A 20,737-nucleotide genomic window follows, 5' to 3' on the forward strand; every position below is an offset into this window, starting at 1 on the left:
CTCTGGTAAGAGGTTTTGTTGACCTAGACTTAGTAAACCAGACAAACTTCAACCATTGCATTGTATGACTTCACACTTATAGGACAATGAAAACAAAACATCAGAATGAAGAGTTTTGTTATTCTTCTAATGACACTGCTTAAATTATTTCCCATTTATATATGTAATTAAGGTTTAGGATAAACAAGTTTGCCTGTTTGTCATTCAGCCTCTTCTTATTTCAGGAGCGACTGTCCAGCTATTTGCTTAGTGTATACTTGTAGGATTTCCAGCAAAAGCCAGAAGTCCTAATGCTTCTGCCATTAAAACACAAATACCAATTCATAATGAAGAAAAAAATATTTTAAAAAGCACTCAATATTTATGATTCTCAATGCAAATAAAAGAAATAAACATTTAATTAAAATAAATTACATTAAACAAAAAAAAAACCTAGCACCTAGACCACAACTGACGTGTCAGTGACCTGGCAAAACTGCAACACAACACTTACCACTATAGAAGTCAAATCCTCACTTTCAAATCTGCCAATTGCCAGTTCCATTGACCTGTACATGGCTGCTGAAATGCGCTGAGTGATCAGTCGATTCAGGTCGATCGATCTACCAAGAAGCTAAAGAAAAACATGTTGTGAAGTTTTGAACTGAAAGTCACTCTATGAGACAAACTCTGCAAGGACTATGAGACCCCACAGATTAACAGACTCTCACGTTGTGAACTTGCATTTCAAACACATTGAAACAAAGCAGATAGACAAAATTTACAAATTCATGAACAAATGAAGTACTAAAATTTACATCCCAACTCTCACAAAAGGCAGCAAAATTACATGTTGCATTTCCACTTAAGTATTTATATCAGCATTTTATGCTTCCATGACATTGTGCCAACAACATATTGAAAACCGGTGAAAGACATTACTAGGAAGACAATGCTACCACCCGTGACATTCCTATTTGGTTTGTGTTTGCTTAACTGCAACAGACATTTGCATTAAAACAGGATCTTTTTAAGGTTTTTTTTTCTTAACTTACTCCTTCATATGACAAAAAAGCAGATCTCAAATGTTCAGTTATGCCACTCAGATGACAGAACATAAAGCACATAATGAATTTGGTTTACCTACACAAATCAACACCATCGGAAAAGTGCCCAGCAACTCCAGTACAACACAGTAGGAGTTAACTCACTTGAACATGTCTCTGTTTCAGCAGCGTCTCGTAGCGGTTGGACTGTAGCAGCTGAATGGTTGCTCCCTGATTCTTGCATTCTGAGCGCAATCGCTTATCCAGAAGCAGGCTATTGAGAAAGGAAGAAAATGCTTAAAGTACATGAAACAGCAAAGCAGAGCCGAAACGCGTGAAGAAAAGTTCTCATTACTGGAATAGCTACCTGCCAGCCATTGCCTTGTAGTATGCAAATATCTGGTCTGCCAGCTTGTAGACAAATTGGTCAAAACATAGGTTTACCTTGAGGGGAAAAAAATGTCCATTTAGAGGTACTTAAAATTAAAAGAGGAGAGCTTATCCAAGACCTCCCACTGTTTATCAAACAGAATCAAGAAAGTTAATACATCCAAATTTCCCAGTACAAGAGAATATGACATTCAGCTTTCGGCATTAGTGTGAGGCTTTGCACAGGTCTGCAGGTTTTCTCACAACATATCCAACCAGTTACACATCTTCTGGTCGGTTGTCTCAGTTTTTTTTGTTATCTCCAACTGAATATAGGTCTCCGCCTTTACCATCATTTTTACTTTCGGGTACAGGTTATTTTTGTCCCGTAGGTAAAGTTACTTTACCTCTGCCTCAATTTCATCATAGAGGAACTGCTTCTTAAATTTAGTAAGTGCATAATGAGCACTGTCATTATAAAGGTCCAAAGAATACAGAACATACCTGAATGAAAAAGAATAAAAAAAACAGAGTTACATGTGTATAAAAGTTATGATTCTTTAGGATGGAGTAGTCAAGATGTTGCAAGCCAGTCAATACTGTAAGCTACATGTGGTTCATGTAAACAGGATATTTTTCTTTTTTAGTTTATATAAAAAAAGTATCACAATTTTTCCTTTAAGAAAGTATTCAAGAAAAGGTGTAGATAAGTTTTTGCTGTGTAAAACTTGTTTTCTAGATGTAGCTTTTCATCAAAATGGAACTAGGTTTTTACCACTATACGTTATATTTGATATCTTTGAAGGGTAAGTGAGGAGAACTCACTCACGGAACAAAATGTGTGGTTGGTGCAATGATACTTATATGAAAGGTTTAGCATTTCAATTACTTCAAGAAGATTAAGAGAATCTGGAAATGGGAAAATGTAAGTGGAAAATTTTACAAAGGTTTAGAATACCTTCTCAATGGCTACTTGTTAAAACGACTGAAAGTAGTAACATTATAATAAGGAATGGCAATCGTTAAGAATAAACATTCAGTGGACGAGTACAAGTGAGTCTTACTCCATCATCGATGCCTCTTTTGTCTCCAAAATATGATCCGTCAAAATCCAAGGCATGGACATCTCAATGGGAAACTGGATTCTTCTGCCCATGGTCAGCTCTAAGAAGAATTCCCTGAACCACAGTTGGGACAGATCACAGCATTGCTGCAGGGTTTCTTGCAGAATAAATAAGGGAGAATCACACTTCTTATAAAAATACATCAGGCACAATACAACTGCAATTCTGATGATGCAATGTGAAACAAAAAAAGCAGGTGTGAGTCACTAGAGCTATACAGAGGCCAAATATGTAAACCAAATTCAGAACGTAAAGCCTATGACTTTTTAAAAGAGTTTTGAACTCCACATCGGCCCCCAAAATGGTGCTTTATTACAGAAAAAAAGAGTGGAAGTGGACCAGACTATCAGTTAAACAGAAAAACTATGTACACCAGGAAAGGGGGATTTCTAGTTCAATTTCTCAGCTGGGGGCTGAGAAAGCCATACACTGAACTTGGGAAGCAGCAGGTGAAGGAGACAAAATTGCACTGGATCCACCAGTACCATCTCTGCCTATGGAGGACTGAATCACTCCACATGTTCCTGTTGATTAGATGGGCAGGAAGTGACAGACAGACACATGAAGTAGGGATTAAACCAACAGGTTCCTAAGGACGCTGCCAAGGGCAAAGAGGTGTGCTTCCCATCTCTGCAGAAAATACTTGATGCAATCCTTCTTTTGCAGAAGGCTTGAAAACTAAAACAGGAATGAAGTTTTTACACTAAGACCTTCTGAAGACCTTTTGCAGTGCTGTTCCCCAGTAGCATTATGACTGACATTAACAGGTTCCCCCTTCTCTGAAGGTAAAGGAGACCAGTAGCAAAACAAAAATAAAAGACAACACAGCATGGTGATGACAAAGACTAGATACACTCAATGTCAGTAGGTGAATTCTTTAGGACAGCATGTTTCCGATTACAATTAACTGAATAGTAAGAGTAGTGAAATGACATCAAATTTACCACAACAGAGAATTTTTCCCTCTGTACTTGAAACAAAAACAACAAAAAAAAAATCTTCCAAAACACAAAAACTACTTCCTTTTAAAAATTTCCACCTGTATAGGCTTATCTGTCCCTTGTTTAAATAAATACATACATAAAGAAAATAGAAAAAGCAGTAACAATACAAAATTTGACGCATTATAAACAAACGTATAACAAGTCAAAATAAAAACCCCACCACAATACGAAATACCATGTCTCAGAAAAAGTTTGGACAGACCAAGGCTTTTGATAAACAACCCAAAGGTAAGTTGACTTAGGCAATCGGAAACATTTTCCAGGTCGTGTTAGAGGTGTTAGGACATGCTAAGCTGGACACTGATCATCTACGTATCTTACCACTGAAATTTATCAAATGAGTGTAGAAGAAAGACTCGCGATGGAATTTTTCTATGTCCAATATGGTGGGCCCCTCAAGGCTACTTCTCAAGGTTTTCTTGGAACCACTTTTGTCAGCAATGAGGGACTCTAACATAGTTCTCACCATGTAAAGCTGTATCATTAAAGGAAACAATTATGGTGGAAAGGGGGGGAAAAAAGGAAAATACACATGGTACATTAGTTGAGCAACACTGAGAATTACTATCAGTAAGCGACTGCTCCACTTCAAATTGAAAACTGACACAGTGTGGAGAAAAGCCTTTCAGGCAAGAGGAACTGATGCAACACTAGCCTATGCACCAGCACAAATGCCTACCCATGCCAAGGGGACCTCCACTGACACTCAGCAGCAGGACCATTTGCAGTGGAACAGTTCACCACAAAAAGTAAAAGTAATAAGTAATGTCTTACCACCAAAGTTTAAAAGAGGCGGATAGATGTAGGACTGCCTCAGAAACTTGTGTGTCACATGCAATAGCTTTTCCAATCCCAGAGACTTGAGCTGCTTCAACAGCTCAGCAGAGTTTAAGGACTCTGTCATAGTGCGAACCATGAAGAGCTAAAAACCAACAGAGGGCAGGCAGGGGAAAGAGAATCCGTTAATAAAAACACATGGGTAAATAAGGAAGGGGAAACAGAAGCAGAGAAAACGTGTTAGTTTGTTAATAATGAAAAACAGCACAGTAAGCATGCAGAGGAGGTCATACAGAAAGGTTGTTCAGAATAATCACTGCAATATGGTGCTCCCTCGAGTAAAGGGGAAAATTCCCATTCACTTCAGAGGACGCTCAGAGAGCCATCATCTTATCAAACGATTTCACAAAGATTTCCAGTTATTACCAATTCCCAATTCATACACAGTCATTTTAGAACTGCATGAAATAGAGAAAAAAACCTATCTAAAAATGGATATATTTGACCTCTCTTCCTCCTGTCAGTCAAAAAGGACAAGTGTGCCAGCCCAAGAGCGGAAAAAGCAGACAGAACCACACACTCTAAGCAGCCTATTGCAGCAGGTGAAGCAAAGCCCTTAAAGCACCGGAAAGCACACTGGTGGTAATATTTAACTTTTTTTTTCCCCCAGGAAATTAGAAATCAAAACAATTTTTTCCAGTTATCAAAACAAAATCTTCATTAAAGCCATCTTATCACAAATTAAGCAACTTTTTATTACCCAAGATTATTATTCATATATGCTCTCCTTCCCACAGATTTTAGGTATTACAAGATTGTCTGCACAAACCACAGTTGCCTTTAATTTGTCACCCAAAGTGCTCACTTTCTCAGATGAGCTCTGAATATCAGACCACACACTTTCCAAACAAATCCATAAATAAAATAAAAAAGAGAATTATATGGAGGTAACAAGAACAAGCATCTAGTATGGGATTTCAATGACTACCACAGATAACACTTGAAATACCTCTTGTTTTAGCGGCAGCAGTAGGCTAGATAGATTTTAGGGACCAGCTTTATCATTCATTACCGAACACTGAGAGAGATCTTGTCAGAAGTCAAATACTCTCCCATGTTTTCCAGGTATTCATTTATATTTTAAACGTATTTTAAAACTACTAGACATCTACTGAATAATAGGATTTAAAGAAAAAATTTCATCAGCCATAGCAGAGATGGCAGTCAGCCAATAAGTAATTCAAATAGTTCAAAAATATTATTTAAAAAACACTAGGAGCTCAATGAGAAAATATTTTTTCCCAGGAAATCAAATTGAAGAAATTGAACACTTGGAAAAATCATGCATCAGAGTAGAAAATTACAGTAAACCAGAGGATCTTGGTTAAGTATATATAATTTTGTAAATATAAATCAGAGTAGATTTTTAGCATTTATAAAAAATACAATAAAACCTGTAATTTTAAAATAGTTCAGGACAGAGAGAAAACAACTCATGCAATAATTGTTGATGGATATCACAACCACCAGACAGGAAAATACCTGAGTGCTGGAGGGTCCCACTGCACGTCTTGGGACTTTGATGTCAAAACCACTTTTGGGGTCCTTCTCTCCCCTAAGAGCTGGGTCATTGAACGGCTCGTGACCTGCTTCCCAGTCACACACTGTCTTCCTTATGGCCTGCAAAACACTGAACACAATTCACACGACTTTAGACCAGTGTGCATCCAAGTGTGCCGATGAGAACACTTTACTTTTTTTAAGCACTCTTCCACAAGCACAGAAACTTTGCAAGAAGTTTAGGAGCTCAAGGTAACTCAAAGCAATAACAAACCATTTCACTAACAACTTCAAGAATGACATGTCCACAAAATAATCACTCCATGCTGTTTATCAAAAAAGGGATAGTCCAGAGCCCTTAAAGACCATCTAATTCCAACCTCCATGCCATGGGCAGAGACACCTTCCACTAGATCAGGTTGCTCAGAGCCCCATCCAACCTGGCCTTGAACACTTCCTGGGATGGGCCATCTACAACTTCACTGGACAACTTGTTCCAGTGTCTCACCACTCTCAGAGGAAACAATTAGGGACAAAAAAATAAGATTGGGAAATGTCACCAATCAGTGTTGGCAGATGGAGCACCAGAAGAGAGTTGTAAGGCAAAAGCAGCAGAAGCTGAGAAATAAGGCAGAATGCTAAGAGAGGCAGGGAATAGATCGAGTGGGATAAACATGAGACACAAGGAGAGGAAACACCAGAATTATAAAGTGGACAGTGAAACCTTTCTTCAAAATAAAAACACTAATCTTGCTTTCAGAATCACTATATTCATATTTTCTTAAAATATAAAGAAACAACAGGGAACACGAGACTTTCAGAAGTAGTCCTAAGAGGCTCAAGACAGCCTGGATGCTTACTTTACCCATGCTGGCAGCCATTCATTCTTAACTTCAGGCTCCTTCAACTTTCAACATGTATCCAATGAGCTAATTACAAATGCCAAACAGACTAGTAGGGGGATACAGATTACACAGGTAGAATTTAACAGCTGTGCAATTCTGCAACAAATTTACTAAGGTTTGGGGAAAGAATATAGAAGGAGAATATAGAAGGAGATGAAAACAAGAATGCTACCTCTGAATGACATTTTTCTTCTTTTTAATGGCTTGTCTTAATGGCTCCCTAAGTGTGACCTGGGCAAAGTCCTGAAGAGCTGCATAAATAGTATGACGAATGGCATGATTGAAAACACTTTCCATCCGTCCCATCAGCACCTGAAGACCTTTGATCATGGCAATCACCTGAAAAAATAAAAAACAAAACCAAACAACTGTATTTTTCCTATTTTTCTTTAAAATTGTTCAAAAATCCCTTTTTTAAATACAGAAAATTAGAAAAAAGGAAGTAAGTTACAAAAGATAAAGGATAGTTTTGCTGTGCTCGTATATATTGAATAGAGGAACACATGGTGTTTCAGAGTCAGCACAAGGCAGGCTGTCTTTTTGCACTGGGTAGAGAAAATGCTTAGAGAGAATGTTCTCCTTTGTATAGAATTAATCTTTGGAAAATCCCTAAAAAAAGACATTTATCTTACCTCAACCAAAGCAAACTTCTCCTCACTAGTGTAATTGTATCTTGTTGCTCTTTCATACTCTTCTGCATTGTCAGGACAATCTTTATTAGAGTATTTGTCAGTTGGGTGTACCAGCTTCCATGAATACTGCAGTTTGCAGAGCAGAAGGGGGAGAAAAAAAAGATGGTGGAACAAAAAATTTTTAAAAATGCCTGAGAAACACAAAAAAGCCAGCTGGACACAAATAACATGCTTTGAGAAATACTGTAATGTTTTCATGAATATCTGAAAAACAGTATCAAACCCTGCATAAATTCTGAAACTACTATCTAGCAGAAGTACCAAACAATAATTTCCCCAAACAATTTTCCTGAAAACCAGTGATTCTATATTAGCTCAAAAAATGCAATTCAAACTCATCAGGTAATGCACTTCAGGGTATTTTTTTCTGAGCAAATGTTGGCATAGGCAGAAGTTTCTTTTCTGTTTCAAGCACAAGAAACGCAGAAACACCTCAGAGCATAAGAAAAAAGAATCCATCACACCCACACACAGAGTAGCTTTCTACTTGGCCAAATAGTCACATTTAGATTTCAAAAAACAACTGGAAAACTACAGGGGGTTTTTGGGGGGGGTGGGCGGGGGAGTTTTAAGTTTAATAGACTGAAATGTGTGGAAATAATTGTATTATCTGGGACAATATGATCTGCACAGCATGCATTTCTCTTAAATACTGCCTTTTCAGTTACTGCAAACACAGCTCAAAATATCCCTGAGCATTGTTAGGCTGGTCTAATATCCATTAGGGTACATGAAGTGTAAAATCCTAGTCACATTTAAATACAATTTTTCACAGTTTGAGTTCAGGGAATAGTAAGATCTGGTTGACATCATCTTTGCAGAAGTTATGCAGCAATATAAATTTGCCTACTATAAAGGATTAATAGTACCAATTTACCTATGGCAAAAGAGAGCATCACACCCTGCAACCTAAGTGCTAAAAAGAGGACACCGAGGAAACAATTAAACAAAGATGAAGTATTTTGGGAGGCATTAAGTTAAGATGGACAACAAACATAAGCTGAAACTTTTTATTTGAACATGATGCATGTAAGTAGGTTCATGGATATTGAGTGAATGTGAGGACAGATAAATAATTAGGATACTCCATATCAGAATGAATTCTCAGTAGGAGGATAGGGAGAAGGTGAACATGAATTTGAACTTACATAAGAAGTGCTTATGGGAATCCATACAAATTAGAAAGACAAAGAAAAACACTAAGAATACTCAAAAAAACCCTCCTGTGATGCTCAAAGGAAGTCTGTTCTGGAACGAGGAGAATAAAAACAGAGCTAAGAATGAGAGACTTTCTTCAGTGATAAAATAGGAAGATTGTCACTTTAAAGAGATCCTAGATGCAGCAATTTTTGATGAGAAATAAAGGGAGCAAGTCTGGGAGTTGCAGAGGCCAGGAATAGGTGACAGCAACCTCTCTTAAGAGGAGAAAAGGAGAAAAAGATTTTCAACATAAAATACACTGTTGATTTAAATAGGAATAGAATAATACAGGAAAAAGCATGAGTCCTACTACCTTTTAAAAGAGGCAGTTAAAAATACAGAAGAGAAAGAAAACTGGGTCTCTAGCTACGCCCACTGTGACTGCACTGCACAAATTCACATCGTGCAAATTACTTGATGCCCCCTGAGACATTAGAGGCAGAAGTGGAGCAAGTCTGGCTTCTCTCATATAGTAAATCATGTTTCAACCCCTTCTAGCACATATTTTGGTGCAGCTAAGGCATGCAACTTTTATCTAAGTCTGCAGCATAAAAAGGACTCCTGCATCTTCCTCTTCAATTTCTGCCTTAAGCAGTTTCTTATTGTAAAAAAAAACCAAACCCAAACACAGTCACTTTTCTAACTGGCATCTGTTTTTAAAATAAACTATTACAATACAGAGAAACAACTCTGCAGGTTCTTTATTTCCCCTCCTTCATCTCCTCTCAAATTTTCCTTTCCCTGCATTTACTTTCCTTCTGACTAAAAGCCCAATCTAAAGCCAATGGGAGCCTTTCCATCCATTTTTGTGTTTTAAGACTGTACATGCTTCAATTTACTAAGTGGTGATGTCTAAACAGAGCCAGTTGGAGCCATTCTACCTCCTCCTGGGTGACTGCCTGTCAGTGTCGATAGTTCTCACAATATAATTTTAAACAATGTTTAGAAGAAAATGATGAAGTCTTAGTCTACAAAATGTACGTATCAAGAGCAACATTAAAACGCCTGCTGAAGGTTCACAGGTGACAGCCTATCCTTTGAATATAACAAGTTGAATGTACTATGTGAGATTGTACAAGCTACTGGATCTTCCAAGCAGCAACATTACTCCTAAACTCTGAGAACTTCATGTGCCTTCCTCTAAGAGTGGAGTTTGGAGCAGAAGGAGAAAAGCAGTGAAAGAAGAGGGGAATTAAGGAAAGAAGATCGTTGTGGGTCCTTACAACTCAGAATATTATGTGATTCTGTGAAAACACAACATGAATTTTTCATTCCATTAAAGAAAAGCTGTTTTATTCTGTCTAACCTCATCAAGTCACCTCTTTTCCATCTGGTTATATTTCCAGATAACATACCACTTCCATGACATGTGCACTCCACTGAGAGAGAAGCTGCAGGCCTTGGAGAGAGAGATCAAAGAGCTTCCGATACTCCGCATCTGTTTTTTGAGCTTCCTGCCGACCAGACCCAGTCACCACCTAGAATATTATTAAACGGAAAAAAGCCCAACAAACCCACATCAGAACATGCTGTATCCAGCATCAACAGCCAAATTTCTACCTAGGTTTCTTTTAAGCATTAAAACAGCATCACATATACAAACATCTGCATTAATATCAGTTTTTGCTTCCAGAGATTTATGTAGCTAAACTTCATAGATTTTGGTTAAGAGATGGAAATCACTGATATCCCCAATTACCAAAATACTACTGCAGATGAACTCAAGACATCAATTATATACAATATACATAGTTATATGTTCTATATAGATTATACATACAAGTATGTGTATACATGTGCACTTCAGTTTTCCTTTACTAATCCCTTAACTTTTAGTTTCATTTAAATTGTTACAAGTACCTGTTTGGAGTAAGGGTTAGACAATATATTCTAAAAAAGACATAGCAAAAGTTTTAGGGTATTTATCCTAGAAATATAGCGGGAAAGAGGCAGAAGGAGACTGCACTTTGTATGATGTGTCATTATTACTTTAAATTTAAATAAAGTAAATATAATGCAGAGAATGGATACTAGCCCTGCAGCCAACTCCTGACTCAGATGATCAAGTTTTGTCATTTTCCTAGCATGTTTTCCTGCTCTTCAGATATTTAACAATAACTGTTAGTGAGTGATGTGAAATATGCACATGTAGCTCTAAACCCACACACCTCACTGTTGCTGTAACGAGCCAGTTCTGATATGAAACGCATGTGGTCTTCTCTAATCTGGATCATCTGCTCACATATATTGTACTGGGGACTGCTGCTGGAAGACGTGCATGTCCATCTGTTTCAGAAGACAAAAAAAATGCCACATAAATCAGTTTTAGCAACAAACAGCACAACTGATACTGCAAAGAAAGATCCACAATACCTTTTGGTTTGTTTTTTTTTTACATCTTCCTTCTCTGCTACTTGATGCCTTTGCTCTCTTCACACCTCTACCTCTAACCCTGCACAATCCATCAGTGATGAACGGCCCTGCTGAGTTCAAATAGCATTCCTTCCAAGTCTTAAAAAAAAGATCCCAAAATTTTTCTTTTCTGTTTTGGCGTTTTTCTTTTGTTTTTTTAAAGGCTGTTGCTATGAAATACAAACCAGCATCTCTCTTCAGGGGCATACACTTAGGAACAAGACCTAAAAGGTTTGAAAGGTCGGGCAGAAGTATAGGTATAGGCTGTAAGACACATCTAGCTACCTTTGGATGTTTCTTCTTGTTTAACTATGAAGAGAGTACAGTATGCTCCCAACTATAAAAAAGGCATTATTAAATACTATTAACATGTTATCAAGAGGTAAGAAAACATGCTATCAAGAACATCATGTTAAGTAGCCTCATATTTTTAGTAGCTCAGTAGGCCCATTGCTGTTGATTTTCTCTTAGCAATTACATGCAGGTTATATATTTTTTTCTGCAGGAATTAAAATGCAAAGCACAACGTTCTGAATTCATGTAACTGCATGGAGGAAAGGTCTTGGAGAAGCATAGAAACGTTCACTAAAACAAAGCAATAATCATAAACCATGGAACCATTTATGCAAAAACTGGCTGCATTTTCCAAACATTTTGCTGTGTTGCACACCTAGCCAAAAAAAAATAAATCAAAAAGAGTGGGGAGACAAGCTAAGTTGCTGCTCCATGTACAATGTACACATGCCTATTTACCCATGCACTATTACTGCTCACCTTGCTTAGTAAAATCCTTCATTTCTTTTAAAGAAAGTTTCATATTTAAGGAAAAAATAAAAATTAAATTAGTACAAGATAAAATTAATTTCTTCCAACTCAGGTGATAAGAAATGTCACAGATACAAGAATAAGCTCAGTAGCAGAGAAATGCTTTTAAACAATCTGTTTCTTCAGTTGTATCTACTACATGAATTACATTAATAGCGAAATACCCACACCAAAAAAATGACCAGGTGAAAATCCCATTAATTACTACAGACCTACAGACTACAAGGTGATAATGGAAATAATCAAGGGTATGACTTTCCCCAGCCCAGATGCTCCACTCTGCCTCCTGGATTTATTTTCTGCCCTCTTACCTGGATTTATTTTCCTCATAATGGGCACTGGTCTTAATGTATCTTGCAAGTTCAATCTGCATGTCACCAAACAGCGGGACAACCTGCAACTGCTGTACACAGGGAATAAATCAGATTAGATAAATTATTAACACAAATCTTAGTAAAAGGAAACCATTATTTACCCACAGTATAATCCAAAGTGATCTTTATTCTATTGAATTATATTTAAAATGCAAGCAGAATTACCTTTAAAATCACATACTAAGATCACATCTTAACCAACCTTAAAGTACTTGTCTATCTTGGCTAAATTTATCCTTTTCTTTGCATCCAATTTATAGATGTTACTGACACTTCCATCCATCAGGTATAATCCAAAACCCATTACCTGAAAAAGAAAAAAAATCAATCCTTTTCACAAAAGGACTTCCAGAGGTAAAAACCTGTTGGTAACATTTTAAAAACAATCTTGAAACACCCAACCTCCTTCAAACAGAATATATTTTCAAATACATACATTTATGAGTATTCTTTTATTACATGTATATTAGTAGTTTTTACATTAACATTAGCCTGATCAGTTATCCTTAGAAGCTGCTATTCATTTGTATAAAGGTTTAGCATACAAAAAACCCCACCTCACTGAAACTAGAGGCTGGCTAATTTTAGACAGTTTTTTTTTTCATTTGTATTTACTATAACTCTGTATGTGCAAACTGATCTGTAACAGAAATTTAGATCTAACATCTCTGAGTGATTGTTTTTTATGGCTTTCAGTGCAACTCTGAAGCATACACATAAGAGCTCCAATGCATCTAAAAAAGATCTAATTACATTTCGTCCAAGTTATTCATTAACAGAGTTATAATCTGGTATTTACAGGAGCCAAGCATAGCCACTTACTGTTTTCTAAGCAAGCATTTACCAGACAAAAGGCCTAAATATCAAAGTCACATTGGACATTCCTGCAGACAGAAAGCAAATGCTCTAGAGTTTGTGTATGGTTTCAGGATGCTTTCATTTGGTCCTAACAAACAGAGCTCTTCAGAAGTTAAATGCTGAAGTGACTCAAATATCTGAGGCATATTTTACGTTCTTAATCTCTATCTTTTCTTCCACAGCAAGACATGGAGCTAAGATCAACTACACTTCATATTGCCTACCACCCTCCTACTCAAGTACATATTCAAGCTAACAAAATTTACTTAATCCTAATTTTAAACTACTTATTCCCTGAAACATTTCATATGCAGCCTCACTTCCAAAAGCTTTTTATACAAACTTGCCACATATCTAAATTAAAATGTAGCAGTTCCTTTCTGCTGTCATACTTCATAGAAACACAATTCCATAGGACTGGATGTAGGTTCAGTTGGGTCAACTTAATTTATGAAAAAGAAAAATGGATTAGAAGCTTTATAAATACATTTAGTATGTAATATAATAAAGACGATGTGTGGGGGAAAGGAGTAATTTGAGTTATTTGGTTAATCTGGTTTCTTAAAAAAAAGCCAAAGCACAAACAATCGGGAATTCAAACATCTGTGTCCCGTTTCAACATTCCTTTTTAATTTTGTACCCAAAAGAAACCTACTTTCAAAAGCATATGTTTCTCACTGGGTGTTAGATACATTTTGTTTTCATAGTAGTCCACACACAAATTCACAATATCTGCAAGCAGCTCTTCATAGCCAACAATCACCTCCAACTGCTGCTGCAAAGACTGGAAAAAAAAGAAGAAAGGATATTAGTCAACTAGTTATACTTCTTGGTGAACAATAATTACCACCAAACTGGAAGAGCTTTATTTTAATAGTTTTGTAAAGCACTAGGTAATTTGCAAAAAGACAGTTAAAGCTTACTTGTGTTATCTTGTTGTGGTTGGCAAGGAACATGGAGAGGTTCTGGGATTCTTGAATGGACTGAGGATCTGCCATTTTCCGCAAGAACTGAGCAGCTCTTTAAAAACATAAGAAAAACAGTATTTCCCCTAGCCAGGACTGTTTGTAAGCAAATCCCCACTCAATAGAAACACATCCATTCCCAAATATGTCAGTGGACCTGTAAGTCATCAGCACACCTTTAAGAGCCAGTACAATAGCGTATCATTCACTGATCCTAAAGGATTGTCAACCTCAGTGTATCTTCCACCTCCAAACTCCTGAATGAAGCAGAAAGAAAACTGGGCAGACACAACCAGTACTTCTTTTGCCACAGCTTTATAACAGTGAGTTATTCAAACATAGGCTACGGACTCAAAACTGTCAAGACCCTATTTCATAAAGGAGAAGGTTTTTTAAGAAAATGGTAAAAAAAAAAAAAGGGGGTGAAAAATTCACTAGAAGAGAAATGGACCTAATTTATCCAAAATATACTGGTTTGCCATCCCAAATCCCCCACTACGCCCTAGTTAAAAGGTCCAATAAAACCTAAACCAAAAAACATGGGGTATATCCTTCAACTGATGCGTGCAGTTGTGGCTCAATAGATCCAAGCCACACAACAACCCAGAAAAAGTCAGTCTTCCAGAAAACAAGAGTTTGGCCTCTAGAAGCACACCTCCAAACAAAAAGAAAGGCAAATCAGCTAAGTTTAGGAGGTCTCCAGGCACAACAACTGCAACAGGTGGAGGTAGAAACTAAGTCTCATGTAAGTAGAAACAGCATAGGCAAAATTGGCTAGTCATTGCCTGAATAGTTTTCTTTATGAAAGGCCACAGATGCTACAGATGGCATAAAGGCTGTCTTCCCCTACTGCTCTGACCACTGTGTTCAACAGAAAATATCTGATACCATCTGGTAGCTCAAGTACAAAACTTGGCTACTGATATCCACGCCCTACCCTCCCTGCTACACTCATGGTCATAATGCTCTTAAACAGCAAAGCTGAAATGTCAGCTACAGATGTCAAAAGTGAATGCCAAGAATAAAATAGAATAGAATGAGAGTAGCACAAGTGACCAGAAAGCCAGTTTCCTCTCAAACTTAAAAAAATAGAAGCTTTACTGAACAAAGTATATGCATACACCAAGACATAAGTACTTGGGAGCTTGGCATCAAAAGGCAGAAAAACCTTTTGCTGCTGGAAGAACAGCAGAAAGAAAACAGATGTGCTCAACCGCCTAACTGCAGTCAATCCATCCCTAGTTTCAAGGTAATCTGTCCCACACGTGAAGAGAGTACTGTTGAAGAAAAGACTGTCAGAAAAAGAGCAACTGCTGCCATCTCGTGGGAGGCCTGTATCCTGACAGCAGAAACCCAGGTCCTGTTACTCCTTTCCACTTACCGCTTGTAGGCTGAATGGTCGTTCTTCACGCTGCACTTCATATTCTTCAACTCATCCAATACTGCAAACATATTGATGAATTTGCCCAGTGTGATCAGATATGCTTCGGACACAAAGTCCTTCCTTCTCTCCGCATGGCACAAGCGTCTCACCTCCCCACAAAATCTTTCAATTGCATTTCTCTGTTGGGGGAAAAAGAGAGAAGAAACGGAGTAAAAGCCATGACGTTTCCAGGGAAAAAGTTTCATCATGTACCTAGAGCTGGTCCAGTGAAAAGCTCCACTGAAGTGGAAAAATGTTTAAAGCATGCAAAACCAGCAAGGCATCAGAATAGGCCTTCCAACTCTATCTGTGAACTTGACGTGTGCTACAAGCAGCATCAGTAATTTTTGCCACAGAGTTTGCTTGACACAAGAGTCAAGGTTCTTCTTTGCAGATAAAGGTAATAAAAGTATAAACAAAAAACAGAACAAGGGACAATGGTTTAAAACCGAAAGAGGGTCAATTTAGATTGGGTATAAGGAAGAAATTTTTTATAATGAGGGTGGTGAGGCACTGATTGATCAGAGGTCATGCATGCCCCATCCCTGGAATTGTTCAAGACAAGGTTAGATGAGGTTCTGAGCAACCTGGTCTGGTTAAAAATACCCCTAATCACTGCAGGGAGGTTGGACTAAATGATCTTTCAAGATTCCTTCCAACCCAAACTGTTCTGCGATTCTACAAAGTTCAAAATCCCTTTGAGACAAGTGATTTGATGCTCTTTAGTGAGGAAGTGTATATACATTACAAGGCAGATTATAGGTATGTTCTCTTCAAACAAACAAACAAAAAAATCCACAGCACACCATATGGCACATGTTTATTTGAGAGCTTATTTCCAAGCACACAGCAGAGCCATTTCAGATGGAAATTACAGATACAAAAGAGACAATAACTTCAAATGTAAAGAAGAATCTGTTCTGACTTTAGAGTACTAATCTGCTTGAATAAAAGGAGATTGATTGTACTCAGTAAGACCCCTCCGACTGGGGAAGACGACAGGAAATATTACATTTTATTCAGTCTCCTCTTCCTGTGTGCTCTGACCCTCACAGGCTCTAGCTGCTCCAGCTCTGAATAATGCCTGGAAACATCCTCAGTCCATTGAAATAAATGGCAAGCTGCCAGGAGGGAGGAGAAAGCAAGACAGACTGCTATTCTCCAGCTCGGGTGGTTGGCAGGTCACAGCAACTGGGTTCGCTTGCCCCAGTTATAAATTGCCATAGCCAAGTTGCACCTGCTGCTCTGTTGTCCAGTCTTGTGGATCCCTCATTCTCCAGCAAATGGTTTCTGTGCTGAGATGTTTTTATGTGCACATGTGAAACGCATTATATTTCTATTTCCTTTCTTCCTAAAGTGCCAGATCTCTGTCCTCATGTGCTGCACAGGGACTATACACAATTACCTTTGATTTTATGTTGAAAGCCTTACAGGAGATTGCCTAGTGTTTAGGATAGGCACTAGAAATTCTCCCCTTCTGGGAGAGTATATGGTGGTTTTTTTCTGAAGTATAATGACTATGTTCAGTATCTGGGCACACAACATCAAGTATACAAAATAGTAATATAGAATTACAAGCCTACTGACAAATTTTGTTGAAATTTCTTTTACCTGAAAATACATAAAATTCATCAGTTTTGTGACTTCTGGTTCCAGAACTTCCACAGTTTTCTCATAGATTTCTACTCTGTTAGGTTGCTCATTGCACTTGACCTGAGGATAATTAAAGACATCATTACACTTGGAACTTTCCATGATAAAACCTCAGAAACTAAGATCCTGAGAAAATGCACTATCATCCTAAAGAGACAAACTTAAGACAAAAATTTCCAGGTTTGGTAATCTTATGCTTAAGCCTTCTAAGTTTAATTGTGTTTAAAAAAAAAAAAAAATTCTAAGATTTTTCTATTACTTCACAGTAAGTAATTTAGTTGTCAAACACCTCTGTATGGTTAGAACAATATTCTTTCCACATTAAGCCACTTGCTCAAAATCATGCCCTAAAATAGGGTCAGAACTAGAAATTAAAACAGATTACCTGACTTCCGCTTTGAATATTTAAACTACAGGATATGCCTTTCTTGCATTTCATAACAAAAATGATTGCATTACAAATTCCTTGTAAAGGAAGGAGTCAGCTCATGAATAATTTTGTTTGGTTTTCTAATACATCTTAATATTCTTCCTACCCCCTGCCTGTACAACCATTCGCAGACACTTAAAGTTGACTTATCACCTATTCTCAGTGTTTTATTTTTGTATACAGATCAAGAAAACACTACATAGCTCTGACATTTAGAAAGTGATTACCTAAGTTGTCTAGAAACTTTAATGTTTAATCTGAATGTTAATTGTTACATGCTATGCTAGTTGTTAAACCTAAGTATTAAGCTTGGGAGTGGGAAGGGTCCATTCTCTTGAATGAAATTTTGACCCCAAACATCCCACAATCAAAATTTCCCTTCTAAAGCATATTACCCCTATACTACTCTTGAACAAAGATTGACACAAAACCCATGAGGTATTACCATAGGCACCTTATTAAAAAAAAAAAAAATCCAACTGGTCCCCAGGTGCTAAAAGACTCCATGCTATAGCATGCCCAGTTTCATGATTCAGGAATCAAAGTAGACTCCATTTTGGAGCTCATTGACAAAGCTCTATCTGTGCAGCTCCACACTAAAACAAGACATGCATGACAGTACAATTTTCATCCTTTACCTGAGGAATGGCTCTTGAGCAGCTTCTCCATGTGTATAACATGACTGCATATTCCTGACCTTCTTCTAGCATTTCATTCTGCAGGAAAGAATATAATTAGGCATTGTAATAAAAAAGGGTCAAATCCATGTGTCTTCCATCATTCCAAACCCTTGTCCAAACAAACCTATTTCTCCTATCAGACTGTTTATGTACAAACACATGTATATTGTAAGCAGAATGATACATCATAATGTATGTATGTAAAACAGTATTACCATAATTCATAGGCTCATCTGACATATTACACATATAAGAGCTGATCCACTATGGATGTGCAGCTTGCCTATAATCCAGCAGCTAAAAAAATTCCATTTATTCTCAGTCATCCACCTAATTCTGAGAGAATTCACATCATCATCATCATCCCACTTAAACAAACAAGTATTTATCAGATCACTAATCAACAATTGCAACAATTGTGCTTATCTAATGACAAAAATTATCATCTCCCCAGATGAGATTGGTTTTTGTGTTGTTCCTTCTTCCCAAAAATAAAGACACTGTGGTCTATAAGTATAAATAAAAAAGCCAATCTGAGGGGAGAGGGTGATGGGATGGTGTTTATTTTTCTTTTTAAATTTAGGAACTCCAGATGGAATGGTCAAGGATAAAAGAGTCCACACATGCAGAGCAGTGTCCTTTATTACATGGCAAAGGAGACATACAACAATATCCATACAATTAAAACAGGTTAAGGAGTCACCAAATAATTTTATAAGTAGATTGGTGTAAACACACATAATTTGCAGTAGCATGTAACCAGATGCTTTATCTGTCCACTTCACCATTTGTGAACTGGCCTCTAGAATCACAAGACATATTATTCCTCATTTTCCAAGAATGCCATGAAAAGAGAACAAGTTCAGTACAGACCAGCAGTGGCAGCCTGTAGGTTTTTTTGTATCCCCAAAAAGTTACACCGTCAGCAGAGATGGAATTACTAGCATGAATTCTTACCATCTATTGTGGAACTGTTAAAACCACAGAATACCTTACACAAAAGAACGCCAATAAACCACTAACATACATACTCCTCAGTGAGGAAGCCAAAAAAACCTTTCAACACCATTAAACTGACAGAAATAGTGGAAATTTGGGTGGATGGAAGGTAATTTTTCACTCAAGTTACAGCAGCTAGCTGTCAATAGAACTAACTAGCCTCAGAATACCGGGAAAATGCACAATGAAAGCAGGGAACCTTTGAACAACATTGGTTGATTAAGAAGAAAAGTAATTTAAAAAAATTTTAAATATGTTGGGGAAAAAAAAGAAAAGCTGCACACTTCTTCATCTTACCAGAACATCTACTTACCATGCTAGAATGGACGGTAGCTTGCTCAATGTATCTTGCAATGCCCGTGACAAATGCATTTCTGTCTTCAAAATTAGTGTTGAAGTTTGGCTGCAGCGAAAGGAAAATACAGAATTAAATCTTTGGTAGCAGCATCGCTCCTATGAAGAAAACCCAAGAGACCCGGCATTGTTGAGCCTGGAGAAGAGAAGGCTCCAGGAGACCTTATAGCACCTTCCTGAACCTAAAGGGGGCCAGCAAGAGAGCTGGAGAGGGAGTTTATACAAGGACATGTAGTAATAGAACAAGGGGGAATGGATTCAAACGCGAAGAGAGCAGGTTTAGATCAGATATTAGCAAGAAATTCTTGACTGTGAGGGTGGTGAGGCACTGGAACAGGTTTCCCAGAGAGGTTGTGGAAGTCCCATTCCTAGAATTGTTCAAGGCCAGGCTGGACAGGGCTTTGAGCAACCTGGTCTAGTCAAAGGTGTCCCTGCCCACAGCACAGGGGTTGGAAGTAGATGATCGTTAAGATCCCTTTCAACCCAAACCATTCTATGATTGTATGAAAAGAATTTATATTTATATATATATATATATATATATATATATATATATATATATATATATATAGTCAATATTAAGACACTTTGGGTTTGGGCAGCTGGGTTTTTTTTGAAAAGCAGGTACTCTTTCCTAACAATGGAAAAACTCTTTTTCCTGCAATGACAATATACCTGGTAAAGAAGAGATGATGGTGGGGGTTCAATACATGGTTGCTGATCTGGCAATGGTAATTCTTCCAAGAGATCCACATTGGACAAGGCATCCTCCAGTGTTACTTGAGCAGTCATTTTGCACCTGGTTAGAAAATACATACATACATACAGATATGTATATGCACATACATATAACTTTGTGTGTGTTACTACATACACAGTAAACACATGAGTAATATGAAGAGCAGGGAACTACTTATACTGTGGGAAATGGGAAGTTTCCCTTCCACCACAATGGCAGAGAAATAGTCAAACAGAAACTCAGTCAGTTTTAGTATACAAGTTTAAAAAAGACTTTTGGAACTAACAGTCTCGTCCTTACTTTTAGGAGTTGAGAAATGTTTCTCTTCCTCCACTGCTGCACACCAGAAACACACCAAAAATAGAGGAA

At 37.5% G+C, this 20,737-nt stretch overlaps 1 protein-coding gene across 2 annotated transcripts in view; it reads right to left on the minus strand.

Annotated features, from left to right (window-relative positions):
• Positions 1 to 20,737, minus strand: part of CYFIP1 (cytoplasmic FMR1 interacting protein 1) — a 73,883-nt gene that overhangs the window by 36,775 nt on the left and 16,371 nt on the right. Inside the window, exons 2-21 of one of the 2 annotated variants that reach the window (XM_032679194.1) lie at positions 20,305 to 20,428; positions 19,589 to 19,678; positions 18,235 to 18,312; positions 17,125 to 17,226; positions 15,472 to 15,653; positions 14,049 to 14,145; positions 13,781 to 13,909; positions 12,470 to 12,574; positions 12,205 to 12,296; positions 10,825 to 10,942; positions 10,012 to 10,134; positions 7,397 to 7,522; positions 6,937 to 7,103; positions 5,842 to 5,989; positions 3,844 to 3,997; positions 2,459 to 2,615; positions 1,802 to 1,898; positions 1,393 to 1,469; positions 1,191 to 1,299; positions 494 to 613 (exon numbers count right to left, since the gene is read on the minus strand). In XM_032679194.1, coding sequence (XP_032535085.1) covers positions 494 to 613; positions 1,191 to 1,299; positions 1,393 to 1,469; positions 1,802 to 1,898; positions 2,459 to 2,615; positions 3,844 to 3,997; positions 5,842 to 5,989; positions 6,937 to 7,103; positions 7,397 to 7,522; positions 10,012 to 10,134; positions 10,825 to 10,942; positions 12,205 to 12,296; positions 12,470 to 12,574; positions 13,781 to 13,909; positions 14,049 to 14,145; positions 15,472 to 15,653; positions 17,125 to 17,226; positions 18,235 to 18,312; positions 19,589 to 19,678; positions 20,305 to 20,421 — 2,388 coding nt within the window. In that variant the 5' untranslated portion in view covers positions 20,422 to 20,428. Of the gene's footprint in view, positions 1 to 493; positions 614 to 1,190; positions 1,300 to 1,392; positions 1,470 to 1,801; positions 1,899 to 2,458; positions 2,616 to 3,843; positions 3,998 to 4,296; positions 4,445 to 5,841; positions 5,990 to 6,936; positions 7,104 to 7,396; positions 7,523 to 10,011; positions 10,135 to 10,824; positions 10,943 to 12,204; positions 12,297 to 12,469; positions 12,575 to 13,780; positions 13,910 to 14,048; positions 14,146 to 15,471; positions 15,654 to 17,124; positions 17,227 to 18,234; positions 18,313 to 19,588; positions 19,679 to 20,304; positions 20,429 to 20,737 lie in introns of both variants that reach the window. The other variant, XM_032679195.1, reaches the window with a different exon arrangement.

The sequence above is a fragment of the Chiroxiphia lanceolata genome, chromosome 2 (genome assembly GCF_009829145.1).
Source record: "Chiroxiphia lanceolata isolate bChiLan1 chromosome 2, bChiLan1.pri, whole genome shotgun sequence".
NCBI lineage: Eukaryota > Metazoa > Chordata > Aves > Passeriformes > Pipridae > Chiroxiphia > Chiroxiphia lanceolata.